The 17,775-nt window shown below is 37.6% G+C and overlaps 1 protein-coding gene and 1 non-coding gene across 2 annotated transcripts; one reads left to right on the top strand and one right to left on the bottom strand.

The window, feature by feature from the left end:
* Nucleotides 1–1,313: 1,313 nt before the first annotated feature.
* On the top strand, nt 1,314–1,420 carry LOC148791659 (small nucleolar RNA R71). Its single transcript, XR_016076855.1, has one exon. It is a non-coding gene; the product is annotated as a small nucleolar RNA R71 (small nucleolar RNA).
* A 10,284-nt stretch (nt 1,421–11,704) lies between these two features.
* On the bottom strand, nt 11,705–16,406 carry LOC148791658 (DEAD-box ATP-dependent RNA helicase 45-like). The gene is made up of 2 exons (XM_088888353.1): nt 15,740–16,406; nt 11,705–15,657 (listed from the first exon to the last, which is right to left on the bottom strand). Exon 2 carries the CDS (start codon nt 15,475–15,477, stop codon nt 11,929–11,931), a length of 3,549 nt encoding a protein of 1,182 aa, XP_088744479.1. The 5' UTR covers nt 15,478–15,657; nt 15,740–16,406; the 3' UTR covers nt 11,705–11,928.
* Between the last annotated feature and the right edge of the window lie 1,369 nt (nt 16,407–17,775).

Below are 17,775 nucleotides of genomic sequence, written 5' to 3'. Positions count from 1 at the left end.
TGAAGTCAGCAGGAATAATAAAATTGCTCACTTTGAATAAAACATCTTCTACTATTCCCATAGGATATTTAATGGTTCTATCAGCTAATTGTAGGGTAATAGTAGTAGGTGTTAGTTCATGCAATCCAAGTTTTTCAAAAATAGAATATGGCATTAGATTTATATTGGCACCTAAATCGCATAAAGTTTTCTCAAACTCAGTATCTCCTATGGTGCAAGGAATAGAAAAACTCCCTGGGTCCTTGAGCTTTGGCGGCAATTTATTTTGAAGAAATGCTGAACATTCTTCATTAAATTTCACAATTTTGCATTTCTCCCATTTCCTTTTATTCGACATCACCTCTTTTAAAAATTTGGCATATTTTGGCATCTGTGACAATACATCAAGAAGAGGGATGTTAATATGTATTTTCCTAAACACCTCTAAAATTTTTTCAAATTGTTTATCCAAGTTAGCTTTCAAAACTCTTTTAGGGTAGGGGAGAGGAAGCTTAATAGCATCTAAATTGAGTTTAGGTGTACTCCGTTCGATCTCCATTTGTGAATCGGCTACCTCAACTTTTTGATCATCATCATTAATCTCGCCAACAGTCTTTCCACTTCTCAAGGCAATGGCATTCATTTGCTCCCTTGGATTCTTTTCTATATTGCTAGGCAATCGTCCCACTCTTCTCTCTGACAACATGCTCACGATCTGCCCCACTTGGACTTCTAAGTTCTTAATAGATGCCTCTTGATTTAAGAATCTCTTTTCGTGATCTTGGAACTTTGCTTCAGCAGTATTAATGAACTTAGAAATCAGGTATTCCAAATTTCCCTTCTTTTTTTGCGGGGGCAGCTATTGTTGGTTGTTATTCCATGAAAAATTCGGATGACTCCTCCACCCTAGGTTGTATGTATTCGCATAAGGGTTGAAATTTGTCCTGCCACCATGAGAAACAAAATTAGCACTTTCATGTGAAGCAAAAGGACTTCCTACCTGACAATCAGAATTTATATGTCCTAATTGGCCACAAAGATCACATGGATTACAATATGACATATTTATTGTTGCAACACTAAGATTGTCTAATTTTTTATTCAAACTAGCAAGCTAAGCAGATAAAGCTGAAAAAGAATCTAGATGATGCACTCCCCTTCGATCAGCTCGGTCATTATTCCATTGGTAGCTATTTGATACCATCTCTTCCACTAGATCATAGGCTTCCTCTGGAGTTTTCCTCATGATCGTGCCTCCTACAGCTGCATCAATAATGGAGCGATTAGATGGAGTAATACCATTATAAAAAGTTTGTATTTGACGCCAAACTGGTATTCCATTGTGAGGACACTTCCTAAGCATCTCTTTAAATCGTTCCCATGCCTCATACAAAGATTCCCTCTCTAGTTGAACAAAAGTAGTGATATCATTGATCAATTTTGTTCTTTTAAAGGGAGGAAAATACTTAGCCAAAATATTTTTAGCTAGGTCATTCTAAGTAGTGATATTTCCTACAGGGAGTGAGTTGAGCCAATCCTTAGCTCTATCACGTAATGAGAATGGAAAGAGTCTAAGCCTAATAGCATCATCGCTAACTTCATTATTTTTGAATGTGTCGCATATTTCTAGGAAGTTAACAAGATGTGCATTAGGATCATCACTCGACAACCCACTAAACTGAATACTCGTTTGGATCATTTGAATGATCGCAGACTTGATCTCGAAATTATTTGTTTGGATTGTTGGCTTGCAAATGCTAAAAGTAGCCTCATCCATTGTTGGACAAGCATGTCCAAAAGAGCTCAATTTGCTTCTGCCATCTCTTCTTCTGCTGGTTCACCTTCTTCAATTGTCTCTCTTTCTTTGCTTTTGTTGGCTCTTTGCAGATTGCGAAGGGTTCTCTCTATTTCAGGGTCGAATTCTGCTAGTTCTTTGCCTTTAGTGCGTGTCATACACTAACTAATCTGAACAAGGCAAGAATTCGAACACAATAAATAAAGAGTAAAATCCAAATTAACCAAGGTAAACAAGTTCTAATATTATTTTAGGATTAAATCCCCGGCAACGGCGCCAAAAACTTGATAGCTATAATTATATAACCCTAGCAAGTGCACTAGTTATCAAGTAGTATAAAGATATCGTTCCCATGAGGATTTAACAAAATAAGTATTAGAACTATAGCTTCCCTCAATTATTTGAACAATCGAATTATAATAATAGGAACTATTGAAAATTAAAGATAGAAAAAGAAAGAACAGAAATAAAAAAAAAGGCAATCAACGACTGAACTTGCAACGATTTAATTGAAAGCGCTAGGACTATTGGTCCACCTAACAATCCCAATGAACATCAATTTATTAAATTAACCAAGATGATTTATTATTTTCATAAGCTAAAGTCTTTCCTAATTTATCTGATATTCCCTCCCAGGATATATCAGACCTACTTCTATCAAGTAACCCTTCGATCCCTCGATTAGAGTTCTCGAGATAGAAAGTGCATTAAGTTCTATGAAAAACCTGTGTCATCAGATGAATCATGTATATGTATTTTTATATACCATTCAATTCACACTATGAATTATTTAGTCTTTTATATGAATTCCCCTTCCGATTCATTCATATAAACCAAATCAATAGGAGGTGGTCAAGCTCCTAATTGCACTACGCATAATAACTCATAGACAATATGAAAATAAAAACAGCTTGGCTGAATTAAATAAAAATCAATCCATGGTCGTGGTTAGGCTTTCCACAACCCTAGCTACAAATAGATTAGTTCATGATAAAGAAAATTAAACAAACAAGGTGTAAGAAATAACTCATGATGTCGCTCCTTGAGGTTGAGATCGATGAACTTCTTCTCCTTGCCGCCGCGTTCCTCCTTTCTCCTCCTGTGTTGCCGACTGCCTTCTTGAAGGCCGAAGCTCTCTTGGAGGATTTCTCCTTGATTGCTCCAGAGATTGATTGATTGATTGATGCCTTGGTGCTAGTCCTCCCCCCCCCCCTTTATATAGCTTTAGGAGGAGGGGTTGTTTCCAATTCATTTTTGGAGTTCTTTCTCAAAAATAGAAAGTCCTAATTCCTTTTAGATCTAATCATATCCTATCTCTTATTTGGTAATCTCAATCTCCTTTATCTTTCTAGAATTACATCAGAAAATTAAATCTGATAGGACTCTTTGCAGTTTCCTTATTCTTGTTTTCGTATTAGGCTTCTTCACGAATTGGGCTGCTGCAAGGCTTCTCTATGAACTGGGTTTCTGCGAATTGGGCTTTTTACGAATTTGCTTAGACTTCAGACCTGATTTTGACTGTGATGCAGTCTGAATCTATCAAAACTCAAAACATGAAAGTTATAAAGTTTCTCCTTACCTTTCCAATGCATCTTGAATCATCTCAATCGAAGTCCAGATGGGGGAATTATTCCAAGATTACTACACGGCGCCGAAACTGTGAAAAATTACCCGATTTGCCTTGTTTTTCTTTCTGACGCATTCTTTCGTGCCCTAAATCGAAATACAAGAATAATGAGTCCAATTAAGTACAAATTAAGTATAAAATACTAAATATTTAGAAATAAAAATATGATAATTCTTATTCTTATCACACATTATGGAACACTTATTGATATTTGATCAAGCAATTTTATCTTTTCTTTATCAAAGTTATTTTTTTATCCTTTTTGCTTATGGAACACTTTTTTATATTTATAATTTTTGTTCTTCTTTTCTCAGGTTCACAAATTAACAAAATGTCTAAAGTAGCCAAATTAAGAGGTGAGTGAATCATCTTTTGTATATGCCCATTTGTTGGTTCAATTGACAGGAGTTAGGATATGCTACTTTTGGAATACTCAATTGAGACTGCAATAGTTTCCACATACTCAACAAAATTCTATACATGTTTCACCACTGGGTCTTGTAATCTTGACTCAATTTTATTCAAATCACATTCATTTTGTTGAATAAAAAGGGAAACTACCCAATGTTGGTCCCAGCTTCTTGGCTTATGGTGAATTAATATTTAAAAAAAAATGAATAGCAAATTTTAATAATATACTCCTGCATATTAATTTTGTTATTAAGGTTTTCTGAACTCTCATTTGCATCATGATGTTGTTTATTGGATTTTTAGTTCTCTTGTTATTGAAAATAGTGTAATTTCTCATGATTTTTTAGTTGGATTCCCACCATCATAGAGAAGGATGTTGTCATTATTGTTCTATCAGTTATTTTTCTTCTTTTGTGTGTTTGCTTTTTGAATTAGTTCCCTTAGACGTAAAATCCCTAGGCTAGCATATATTTAATTATTCTTCTTTTAGTTCCTACCTTTATAATGCTTAGGCCTTGCATTTGATTTCTTCTTTCCTCTTCTCAGGTATGCATTTTCTATTTGGTTTTCAGAGTCCTTGATACTGTTGGTTAGTTCCCATTATTCTTGGTCTTTGTGTAAACGTTGTGATCTTCTCTATTATGGTCTTTTTTTTATTTATTAAATAATTCATTCTGGTTTGTTAGATGTGGCATGCTTGATTCTTTTCATTTGATCTGCAACAAAAATTTTATGAATAAGAGGAAAAAGGTAAAAGAAAAAAAAAAGAAAGAGGATCTCAAACCAAAAGGGAAAACAAATAGGCTCTAAATACAAGAAATACACGAGGTATAGATCATTGACCCTAGTAATCAGCTGGATTATTTGGAAGGAAGGGAACTATAGTGTTTTTGAGTCCAAGAGGAGCTCTGATGATGATGTGTTGCATTAGGCTACAACAACTATACACTCTTGACTGTTGGTCCACGAGCAATTCAGAATGATAGTATATGATTTGGAATGCATAAATTGGAAAGTGTAAATGCTTTTTCATGAGGGAATAAAATCACTGCATGTTAAAGAAAAGAGAAGACTTTAGTTAATCTAAATATTAAGGATTAAGTATTTGTAAGAATGAACTCAAAATATTATTTTCTGCAGATACTTGCAAGTTGCAATATGTTTTCCCCATGTATCATATTTACTGTTTTGTTTGTATCTTTTTGTGGTTTTTAAAAACGAATCGGTGATCGAACTGGTCAGGGGTTCGGTTACCGGTTCGAACAGTTTGACCCGAACGGCCCATTCTGACAAAAAAATAAAAATAAATAAAAAAATGAAAAACAGTCAAAACCATTCGAATGGTTAACTGGCCGGTTCAACGGTTTGCTGACCAAAATTAACGGTTTTAGGGGAAAAGCAGGTTTGGGGGAAAACGGAACCGATCAGGTGACCGGTTCCCGGTTTTTCCGGTCTACCGTCCAATCCGTTCCGATTTTGAAAACCATGTATTTTTTTTAATCTGGCAATTCATAAAAAACTAAATAATGGTTATAAATGGCCCTAGTGTAACTAAATGGTTGCTCTTCATTTTTTATTCAGTCTTCTCTTTTTGTTTATTTCCTTTTCTATCCTTTATGTCTCCAACATTTGGCATTCAAAATTTAGATTCCCTTTTCTATTTTTATTATCGATAAATGTATGAAATGTTTTGAAGATCAAACAGAATGCATCAATTAAGCTTCCAAGAAAAATTAATTTCCAATTACAACGAAAGTATCCAAGAATTGGTAATGCTATAGAAAATCATTTTTAATAATTAAATAACAAAAAAATTAAACCTCATGTGAAAATTTGTAAGGTTCAAAGAGAGACAATCATGCCTCCCTCCCATTTGACGACATTCGACACGGTCCTTCCAAATCTATTTTGGAAGAGGCAAGCAGGCATAACCAGAGGTCAGACTAGAAAACAGTGCTTCAAATCCTACATTTTCGTTTTTTTGATGGGTGCTTTCTGTAATTTTTATACAGTTGCCTCATAATTGGTTAAGTAATATGCTAATGTATCAGTCTGATGGGATATGAATTTCTCTATTTTCTGGGTCAACCTTGTAATTATTTTTGGTCTGTTTAAGTTGTAGTAGGATTAGTAGAGTGTTATTAGAGTTATTTTAAGGATCTAAGTCCTTGTTTTGCTATCCTTATGGGTTACCAATGAGTTTGCCATACTCAACATATAAATAAATTCATTGTAATTGAAATTTTATATAAGATTTTTTGGTAGGGCTTTTAGACAAGAATTAATAGTATAAATTGTTTTCAAGATACTTCTGGTCAAAAGTGTGATTTATCTCTTTTCTACCATTTTGCATCTAAAGTTGCAATTTTTCTCATTTATCTCTTAACTATTTCATATTTGAATCTCTTATTTTCATAATTCAGATTCTTAACTTCACTTCATCCACCAAATTCACCTTTATAGTACTGTCTCCTTCCATCCTGCATCATAAGTATTAGTCTCCCTCAAAGTTTAAGTGTCAGAATCCAATGTGTCTGAGATAAACATGTGGCCAATATAGGAGGGTAAAAATTATAGGCTTACTTCAATTTTCTGTGTGGTTTGTTGAGTCATTAACTCATTTAATTTCTTTTCTCACCATATACATTCACTGCTTCCATAGAGCTAGAGCTTTGATGTTCAAATAATTACTCAGACTTGTATAATAAATATTCCCCTACATTAGCTTATTCAAATGAATGAAATTTTTAAAGGTTTTAGAAGCATTTCTCTCATATCTAGATTTTATTTCCTGTTTTTGGTTTTGGTTCTTATCCTAGAGACAAATAATGTGTCACATGTCTTGACAAAATGTTCAAATGAATGGTGCTGGCCCAAAATTTTACTTTAGGTTTCCTTATGTTATGACTTATGAATGTATTTCCCTTGACCTAATCTGTTGCTGAACTCATTTTTAATTATCAGGAGAAAGCAATCTCGGACACACTTTGCAACAGTTAGCATTGAAACACCCATTGCAGTTTGGACTTGTAGCAGACCAGATTCCTCAATTATGGTTTTTGTTATAAGCTGCATCTTTCCTCTGATGGGGATTGGGGAGGACTAATTTGACAAGTGTTCCCTTGGGGATAGTTTCAATTGTTGAAGACATTGTTCCACAAAGAATTGGTTGGTTCACAAGATGAATAACATGTGTTTCGGGGAAATAATTGCTTAATGACTTTGTAAGATGGGTCTGTTGTTATACGTTTAAAATTTGTATTTCTTTTATTTGTATGTTGGTTCATTCCAGCAAAGACCAGGATTTGTATCCCACTGTCACAACTTTTGTTATTCTTCCTTATAGTCACTGTCCCATTTACTTGGTATTACTCGCCCGTGCTAACCACGGGCATCCCTCGCTAGTATATATTAAAAGGATTGGGATGCTCTCTCCGTGCAGAAAATGGAGGACATTCCCACGTGAGAGCACCCCAGTAATTACTCTTATTATTACTGTTTTTAATTACTGTAATTTCTGTTATTAATTATTGTTATTTAAATTACTATTATTATTCTAACAGTTATTAATTACTATTATAAATAACAGTAATTAATGCTATAAAAACAATAATTGCTAATTATTACAGTAATTTAATAAATATATAATTAGTGATTATAATTAATAATTACTGTTATTATAAATATTGTTAATAAATAGATATTTACTTTAATTTTATTTTAAATTAATTATAAATATTGTTATTAACAAATTTAGTAATTATTGTTATATTAAAAATGTTATTAAAAGTATTGTTATTGATCATTTAATAAAATATTATAATTACTATTACTAATAAATACTGTTAATTGAATTTAATGAATATTGTTAATAAATCCTATTCATAAATTTAATATTTACTATTTTATTAAAAGTAACTAAATAATATTATTAAAACTATCATTAATGATTATTTAATTAAATAGTATAATTACTTACTATTATTGATAAATGTTGTTAATAACATTCTAACAACCAATGGTTCGATCATCCAATTCAAACGGATGGCCCGTTCTGATAACAAAAATTACAAGCAAAAAATCACAGAACCATTCTAGCCACCGGTTTTTGAGTCAACGATTCGATCATCCGGTTTGAACGGGCGGATCGTTCTGACAACAAAAATTATAGGCAAAAAATTGAGTTTGGGAGGTTCATTAAATAGTATCGTACATGTTATATCATTCGAGTGTGTGACTCATACGACCAAAAAACAAAACCGTTCTTGCCATTGGTTTTTGGGTTGACGAGTCAACTATTCGGTTCAAATGGACAGCCCGTTCTGACACCAAAAAATTATAAGCAAAAAATTACGGAACCATTCTGGCCACCGATTTTCGGGTCAACAGTTCGACCGTTCGGTTTTAACGAACAACCCATTCTGACAACAAAAATTATAGGCATAAAATTGAGTGTGTGAGGTCCATTAAGTAGTATCATATGTGTTATGTCATTCGAGCGTGCAACTCATACAACCCGAAAATGGAACCGTTTTGGCCATCGGTTTTCAAGTTGACGGTTCGACCGTTTAGTTCGAACGGATGGCCCGTTCTGACACCAAAAAATTACGAAACCATTATGGCCACCGATTTTTGGGTCAACGGTTCGATTGTCCGGTTTGAACGAACGACCCATTCTGACAACAAAAATTATAGGCATAAAATTGAGTGTGTGAGGTCCATTAAGTAGTACCATACGTGTTATTACATTCGAGCATGTGACTCATACAACCCGAAAATGGAACCGTTTTGGCCATCGATTTTCAAGTTGACGGTTCGACCATCCAGTTCGAACGAATGGCCTGTTCTGACAACAAAAATTAAAAAATAAAAAAACGGCCAAAAACCATTGAATGGGTCAACGGGTTAACAGTTCAACCACTCGGGTCAATGAGTTGTTGACTGATTCAACGATTTTTTGGCCAGGGACCGGGATTAAGGTAAAACGAAACTGGTTGCCTGGACAGTACCCAATTAAAAAAAAATGGACAACTCGTTCTAACAAAAAAAAATTAAAGGCAAAAAATTGAGTGTCTAAGGTCCATTAAGCAATACCATATGTGTTATGTCATTCGAGTGTGTAACTCATACGACCTGAAGACGGAACTGTTCTAGCCACCAGTTTTCGGGTCAACGGTTCAACTGTTCAGTTCGAACGAATGGCCTGTTCTAACAACAAAAATTAAAGAAAAATAAAAAATGACCAAAAACCATTGAACGGGTCAACGGTTCAACTGCCCAGGTCAATGAATCGTTGACCGGTTCAACGATTTTTGGCTAGGGGATTGAGATTAGGATAAAACAGAACTGCTTGCTTGGATGGTTCCCACTGAAAAAAAAAAAAAAAAAAAAAAAAAAAAAAAAAAAAAAAAAAAAAAACAAACAAACAAACAAAAACCATTGAACGGGTCAATGGGTCGACGATTCAACCACTCGAATCAATGAGTCATTAACTGATTCAACAAATTTTGGCCAGAGACCGGGTCAACGGGACAATAGTTCCATTCCAGCCCCTGCATAGCAGGGTCCCTCCGCTAGTTTATATTTATAGAGAATGAACTGTTGGGTGGAGATTTAATAATTCCCCTGGCTGGTCCACATTCTCCGCCCACAACAGCCACAATCAAGGTTTTTAAAACTGAATCAGACAACAAATCGTTCAGGAGTCTGATCTTTGGGTCAAATGGTCTGACCGTTCAAATCTAACGAACGGCCCATTCTGACAAAAAAATAAAAAATTTAAAAAAAAAATAAAAAATAGCCAAAACCATTAAATGGTTCGAAAAGTTCAACCACCCGAATCAGCAATTGCTGACCAAATCAATAGTTTTTTGCGAAATAACGATTATAGGACAAAACAGAACCCATCACTTGACTGATTCCCGAATTTTCCGGTCCGGTCAGATTTTAAAAACCATGTTCACAACAACTCCCTGCCGCTCGGAAGTGAACTTATTATAAATGCGTGACCGTTATTGACTCGGTAGATTGGTCCATTCGGAGCAGCCGACCATTACGGAGCCCACGTGTTTTGGCCAATTCATCAATGAATTTAGCATTTCGCCCTCCAACATGGGCCACGTGGCAAACTTCTCACCGACTCTGGTCATGTGGACATATCAGTTTCCACTTCTCCATCTAAGAATATGTTGACTCTATATGCTTAACTTCTTAAACTTGAGGATGCCCCTCAAAACATCGCTTTTTTTTCTTTTCAACAATTCTTAACCAATGATGAGGGTAATCTAGTTCAGTTTATTCTACCACTCCAACTTGAAATAATTTGGAATTCTACTTTCCCATCTGAAGCCTCTCTCTTCTCGACTACTCTTTAGTTCTACTAAAGCTATACAATCTATCTCTATTGATCCATAAACAAGTTTTTGCATTGGCTCTCGGGAGAGTCTGTTAACATGTAGCTCCAGTAATGTGATTTCTGTTCTTGCTGATGATCTGTTTCTTTATCCACGGGACTTCAGTGCATTGATCATCATGTATGAGATTTGTGTTTGTTGTTCACAGATTATTAGCTTTGTTGTTATTTTAGTATTACCATTCAAGACAAATTAACTTGTTTTGAAATGATGTCATTGGATCTATGAGGATATGCATTAAATTATGATCCATTCATTTTCTTGGTGAACTTGATGACTGTGAAAGAGGTTAGCCAACACTTTAATTTCATTGACCAGATCAATGCAAGATTTCAAGCTAATCATAGACAACGTAACTTGAATAAAGCATGCTTGCTAAAGGATGCTGCTATGTCATTTTCTTGTTGTTCACAGATTCTCTGCTTGCTACCATTACATAGAATCAACTGCTTGGTGTTTCAATTGCTTTAATAATTTTGTTTTAGATCTTAGGAGAAAAAAAAATTGTTTCATTTCATTTTTGAAGTTTTCACAACCTTTTATTTGCACAGATCCAGTGCATCTTTTATTCTGATAAATAAAAGAATTTTTTCACAAAAAGGAAAAAGGATACAATCTGGGAGGGTGATATCACCATACAACAGCAACAAGAACAAAAACTGCCCATCTTCAATTGAGCATGGTTCTCCTGCCCACAAGAATCTTACCCACGTCTACCCACATAACACTACAGCTTTACATTGGGGATATCTTCAGTATTTACATGTTACCATTTATAGGGACATGTTCCCAATGTTGAGCTGTAGTATGATATGGGTAGGCGTGGGTAGGATTCTTGTGGGCAGGAGATCTGGAGTCTCTTCAATTATCCAAATTATAATTTTCCAAATTCTTTTTCCAGAGAGTCGTTTCACTTGACATGAGAAAACTCAGAAAAAGAGATAAACAAAACCAATCTGCAACAGAACAACAAATGGCCACCACCAGATTGCCTGCTTTCAATCCTTGTTTCCAGAAGATTTCTCACCATCCAAATAATCCAGAAAATAGCAAATGAAAGACGGCACCAAATTCCTCAGACCATCACCCCTCCATATCTTGGCCAAGAGGAAAAAACTCCAAAAGGGCAGCCACGATCCGACTCAACTTCCACTACCTTCCTGTCTATTTCCTCCAAAAACCCTTCACTCTTCTTCGACCAGGTCCTCTTCCATCTCTTCCCTCAAACAGATCCAGTGCATCCATGGTTCATAGTACAGACAAAGATTCAGAAGGCTTTGTATGAGTTTAAACGTTAGAAACCCAAGTCCTAATATATCTATTCTTAATCATTGGAACATACAAATTACACTCAAACATCTAATGCCATTTATTATCTCAGATATGATTTTATTGTTGATTCCCAGAGTAAAATCAAAAAGAGCAACACGTGCAAATTAACTAGTAAGACAGCTCATAATGAGTTAATGACAACAAAACTTTGCAAGACAAAACCATTTGCTTCCATTTCTTGATATCACAAGTTTTTCTAACAGCTTTTATGGGGAAAAAAATGAGAAGGTGAATCCTAGTGGGCAAAATATAAGCATCCAAAGAACAATAGAATCTGGACTGCAGATAGAGATCCAAAGAATGGTTTTTAAACAGCTAGAGAACATAAAAGCAGTTACATTCAGCCAACTAGTGACATCTTAACCGAGTTTTCAAAGAACTGAGTATCTTCCTGGCTGGACTGAACCAGGGATTGACAATGTCTGGTTTGTGACATCCTCCAAAACACGCTTCAATTCTGCTTTTGCTCTTTTCACTGATTGTTCAGTAGGTCCCTCAATGAACAGGTAGAGCTTGCGCTCACCAGGTCCTGGAATTTTACCAGGTGGATAATACTGCCCCCTTGTTGTAATAGCAGCTCCTGTCCATTCAGAAATTGGACCTAAAGTTTCCTTATGGGTCACCTTCCAACGAGCATTCTGGGGGAAATCATTAATCTCAAGCTCTGCTTCATAATGTTCAGGCATTACATCAGCTTGGATCTTTGCAAGGTTATGCTGCAAATTCATCGCAGCTGCCAATGCCACAGCACGAGCTGCTCCTTCAATGGGTACAATGGGAAGTGTAGCCCCAGGAACGACAGCTGCTGTGGCAGGTATAGATAAACCAAGGACACCAGGCAGAGGCACGGGTAGTCCTCCATTTGGAAGAAATTGTGCTGCAGTGATAGGGGTTGGCACTGAAGCCATACTTACCTTGGAGGCTGCAGCTAAAGCAGCAACCTGAGCAAGGGCAGTTTGTTGGGTGATGTCCCCTCCTGCCTTCCGTATCCCTTCATCTTCAGACTCTGAATCTGATTTGTCTTCCTCAAAACCATATTCCCTTGCCTGTGCTTTCTTTGCAGCTTTTCTCACTTCATCCTCTTCCTCATTGAACTTAAAACCACTTCCACCATAACCAGTCCCATGAGCTTGTTCAAGTCCTTGATTTACTTTTGCCATGAACCCATCAGCCAGAGCCTTCAGATCTTCAGGGACTGATTGTTCAGAAAGTTCCAAGGCTTTTACAAGATCTGGAGCATATCTCGCATCCTCCTCTGATATAAATGTAATAGCATAGCCCTTCCTGCCTGCTCGACCAGTCCGGCCAACACGATGAACATAATCTTCATAGTGGTTTGGGACATCAAAGTTAATCACCAGTTCAAGCTCCTTCACATCTAAACCCCTTGCTGCAACACTTGTTGCAATCAACAGGTTGCAGACATTGCTCTTGAAATCAGAAATGGTGGATTCACGATCTGTTTGATCCTTAGCTCCATGAAGAGAGAGGCAAGGATAACCATGTCTTAGCAAGTCTTTGAACAAAGAATCACATTTTTCCTGTGTGTGGACAAATACTAAAATCTTTCCCTTCTCATGCCATTCTCCAAGCAGTTCTAGGAGTCGCAGAAATCTTTCACTTTCTGGTCTCACCTCAACCAACTGTGTTATGTCCTTGTTCACCACACTCCTTCCCCCAACCTGTATTTCCACAGGCTTGTTCAACACTTTACGTGCCAGCATCTCAACTTGACGAGGAAAAGTGGCAGAGAAGAGTACTGTCTGTCGATCTGGCCGGGTATTTTGAACAATGCGAGTAATCTGAGGTTCAAAACCCATGTCAAACATTCTATCCGCTTCATCCATAACCAGATATGTAACTCTACGGAGATTTGTAATCTTTCCACTACTGGTGCAAAGAATATCTATCATCCTACCTGGAGTGCAGACAACAATCTCAGCCCCACGCTTTAATTCACTTATTTGTTGGGCAACTCCAGAACCTCCATATACAGGCACACAATTAACACCCACCACCTTGGCAAACTTTTTGATATCACTGTGGATTTGCTGGACAAGCTCCCTTGTAGGTGCCATTACAAGCCCAATAGGACCATCTCCAGGAACAACAGGTGGTTGGTCCTTGATATGCCTCAACATTGGTAAAACAAAAGCCAATGTTTTCCCTGAACCAGTCTTCGCAATTCCAATGCAGTCTCTACCACTCATAATTATTGGTAATGCCTGAGCTTGGATGGTCATAGGCTTTTCAAAGTTATGCTTCTTTATCATATCCAGTATTTTACTCATCAGACCAGTCTGGTTCCATGTTTTCACAGGCTTGGGCACATCCTTTCCATGTATCTTCAATTCTAGCTGCTTTCTGTAAGCAGCTACCTCCTCAGATGTCATCCTTGAAATCTCTTTCACTTCAATGTAGAAATTCTTCCTGAAAGGTGGATACTGGATCTTTGAGTGATCAACTAGCGTCAACTTCTCAGCTTTAGTCTTCTTCACCCTTTTTATGAATTCATCATCATCTTCATCTTCTAGCGGAGCTTCATCATTTTCAAGGTCACCATAATCTGAATCAGAATCCTCACCAGGAATTATTCTTCCAATGGATTTATTTATACCTTTTCTTGGTTGAACCCCATTACTTGTACTATCTTTCTGGTCCTTTTTCTTGGAATCAGATTTTTTATCCTCAACCTTCGAAGTGTCCACAAAACTGTTCAGTTTCTCAACTTCAGGCAATACCATAGAATTCATGAAAGCATCCAATGGGTCAATTTCCTCCTCCCCACTGACACTGTCACCTCCATTTTGTGCCGCATGCACTCCACTTCCATTCCCAGAATCCACCACCATATCATCTCTGCCTTCAGCAGCAGGCTTAGCATCCTCCTGCAAGTCCATATCCTTATCCAACTTCTCTGCAGGAACAGCTTCATCATCATCAGATTCTCCTTCGAGTGTCCAGTTCTTACCCAACTTGGTTTCATCCCCAGTTACTTCTCCACGCTTCTCCCTTTCTGATTCTTCCTTCTTCCTCCTCAATTCCTGCCATTCCTGAACTCTCCTCCTCCGTTTGTCCATCTCCTCATCCAATTTTCTCTGTTCACGTTCTCTTTCCTGATTATAATCCTCCTCTCTCTTCTGCCGCTTCCTGTCATAATCATCAGCTTCCCTATCCTCATCCCTATGACGTTTCTCCTTCTCCCTGACCTTCTCCCTTTCTCTCTCCCTCTCCCCATCTTCCCTCTCACGCTCTCTTTCTTCCCTTTCTCTCTTCTGTCTTGCTCGCTCCCTCCCTTTACCTCTCTCCCTCTCCCTCTCTTGATCCTCTCTTTCTCTCTCTCTCTGCTCTCTATCTTTCTCCCTCTCCCTCTCTCTGTCTACTCTGTCTCTTTCTCTCTCTCTCTCTCTCTCTCTCTCCCTCTCCCTCTCCCTCTCCCTCTCTCGATCCTCTCTTTCCCTCTCTTTGTGTTCTCTCTCTTTCTCCCGTTCTCTCTCTCTGTCTGCTCTGTCTCTTTCTCTATCTCTCTCCCTCTCTCGATCCTCTCTTTCCCTCTCTTTGTGCTCTCTCTCTTTATCCCTTTCCCTCTCTCTGTCTTCTCTGTCTCTCTCCCTCTCTCTGTGCTCTCTCTCTTTCTCCCTTTCCCTCTCTCTGTCTTCCCTATCTCTCTCCCTTTCGTTGTCTTTCACCTTCTCCCTCTCCTTCCTCTTCCTCTTCCTCTCTCTTTCTTCTCTGCCTCTGTTGTCTCTATCTCTATCCTCTCTATCCCTCTCCTTGTACTTCTCATCAACACTCCTCTCACGCTCCGCCCGCCGACTCTTCCTCTCTTCTCTTTCCCGCTCCCTTTCCCGATCCCCTCTTTTCGTATCCTCCTTCCTTCCCGCATCCTCTCTCCTCGACTTATGCTTCACCTCATCCATCACCACCACAACAATAACATCAACACCGCAAAATTCTATGAATCCAACCTCAACAAAACCCTAGAAAACAAAATCTCTGCAGACAAATAAAACCCTAGAAATCGAATTCCAGTTCACTCTACTGCCTCCTGATTTTCGTCGAAATTTGTAGGATTACGATTCGGCAGCAGAAGATTCAATCTAAAGTAAACAAAAACAATGAAATTAATAAAATAATTTTGGACAAAATATTGTTGGAAACCAGATGGGGAAAAATACGTACCTTTGTGGAAGGAAAACCGATAAAAGAACAACGAAGAAATTTATCGAAACCTATGGGCGGCAAAAACCCCAACGAGTCCAAACTAAATTGCGTCACGTCAAGAGCGCTGTTTTCGGCGATACACTCTCTCTTCCGCAGAGAGAGAGCCACCAGGTACTGACTCGTCACCTGAACTAGAAAACCTGAAGATTAGATCCTCTCTTGTACACCCCAGCAAGAAGTCCAGAAACGATGAAAGTCGTGGTTTCAAAGGATTTGAGAGTGATATTCGTTCTTCCTCAACCAGATAGACGATGAAAACTGAAAATTGCATATACATCCACCCACTCTTACACCATGAAAACAGAGGTGTTCAGTCAGAGCTCTTCGATACCATCTACCTACAGGAGAATGACAATGCATGCCATAACCCTGTTAAGAATTTATACACTTACGGTTCTTTTGTTCATGGCTTCATGCAGCGGGACGCTTCCCTCAATTTGGCAATGCTTGAGAGAAAGCTACTCGCAAGGACGAGCTCAAAAAATGGCGTAGACAGCTCTGACTTTGATTGAGAGGGCAACAGAAAAATGGAAAAGCAATTTTAAGGAGATCAACAATTTTGTAGATAATGGATGCTGTTTTCCTTTTTTTTATTTCTCCTTTCGCTTTTAATCCCCTCTTTTTTGTTTGTTTCGTAGCCAATTAGCATAATGTGTTTCCGGCTTAAGAAAACGAACTTCCTGGAGCTGTGTCGCGCGAACGGGATCTGCTCCTCACACATTGGCTCTTCACAGGCACATCACCGTCCATTCGAAACATCTCCCGTCAATAGTAAGTTACCGTCCATTCGGAACATCTTCCGCCAATAATAACTTACGGAAAATAAAAGCTATAAACATTTAAAAGGTTAAAAACTTATATGCCAGTGAATTGGCATCAATTCTGAGCTGATATCGACCCTAAATGTACTTTGATCCTACAAATTTTGACCCTAGGCTGAACCATCATTCCGTACAGGAGATGTTCCCATAATAGGATGTGGGTGCGAGGTCAGTGTGAGGAGCAGATCCGGTTTCTGTATTATAAGCCGGGTCATACCTTTGGGCTGCATTTGTTTGCAGTGTAAATATCAAATTGGAGGAATATTACCTTTGGGCTGCGTTTGTTTGCGATGTAAATATTGAATTGGAGGAGAATTACACTTTGCTCCAGTTTTATAGCCATTTGGATGAAACGCAAATTACCATTGAAAATCAATATAAAATTTCTCACTGGTCGAATTTTACATTGAGAGAAATTTCATTCTCATAAAATCAAAATATTTACAGCCATAACAATAAACATGTTCAATACAAGAGGGAGGGCTGTCCCAGTACAAAAACTTAGGTCGCATTTGACAAATCTTTCTGGGCAGGCTTTTGACTGTTTAGAAGCCCAAAAGTCCGAATTTTGAGCTTTTTCCGTTTGACAATAGAAAGGTCTGGGAGAAAGCTCCAACCCATAAGTCCAAGGATCCATATTCAAAAATTTTATAAACATAATGAATTTTATAGAAGAGATGGAGGTATGCCATCAGTCCAAGGCTCCAAGCATATGTTTTCCACGGAAGAGAAGGGAAACCCATATTCAAAAAATCTGTAACAGATTTGGCATCAGATAGAATAAGAATCCTTTTCCAGCTTTGCATTGGGAATATCTTCAGTATTTACATGTTACCATTTATAGGGAGATGTTCGCAATGTTGAGTTGTAGAATGATATGGGTAGACGTGGGTAGGATTCTTGTGGGCAGGAGATCTGGAGTCACTTCAATTATCCAAATTATAATTTTCCATATTCTTTTTCCAGAGAGTCGTTTCACTTGACATGAGAAAACTCAGAAAAAAACATAAACAAAACCAATCTGCAACAAGGAACTACAAATGGCCACCACCAGATTGCCAGCTTTCGTCCTTGTCTTCCAGAAGATTTCTAACCATCCAAATAATCCAGAAAATAGCAAATGAAAGACGGCACCAAATTCCTCTGACCATCACCCCTCTATATCTTGGCCAA

This window comes from Nelumbo nucifera, chromosome 5 (assembly GCF_055504915.1).
Source record: "Nelumbo nucifera cultivar China Antique chromosome 5, China Antique-T2T, whole genome shotgun sequence".
NCBI classification, from domain to species: Eukaryota; Viridiplantae; Streptophyta; class Magnoliopsida; order Proteales; family Nelumbonaceae; genus Nelumbo; species Nelumbo nucifera.
Note: the sequence above shows the minus strand (reverse complement) of the source record. Positions and strands in the feature narration are given on the sequence as shown.

Excerpts from the sequence above, each read along its gene's own strand:
- LOC148791658 (XM_088888353.1), bottom strand. The coding sequence starts at position 15,477 with ATGGATGAGGTGAAGCATAAGTCGAGGAGAGAGGATGCGGGAAGGAAG.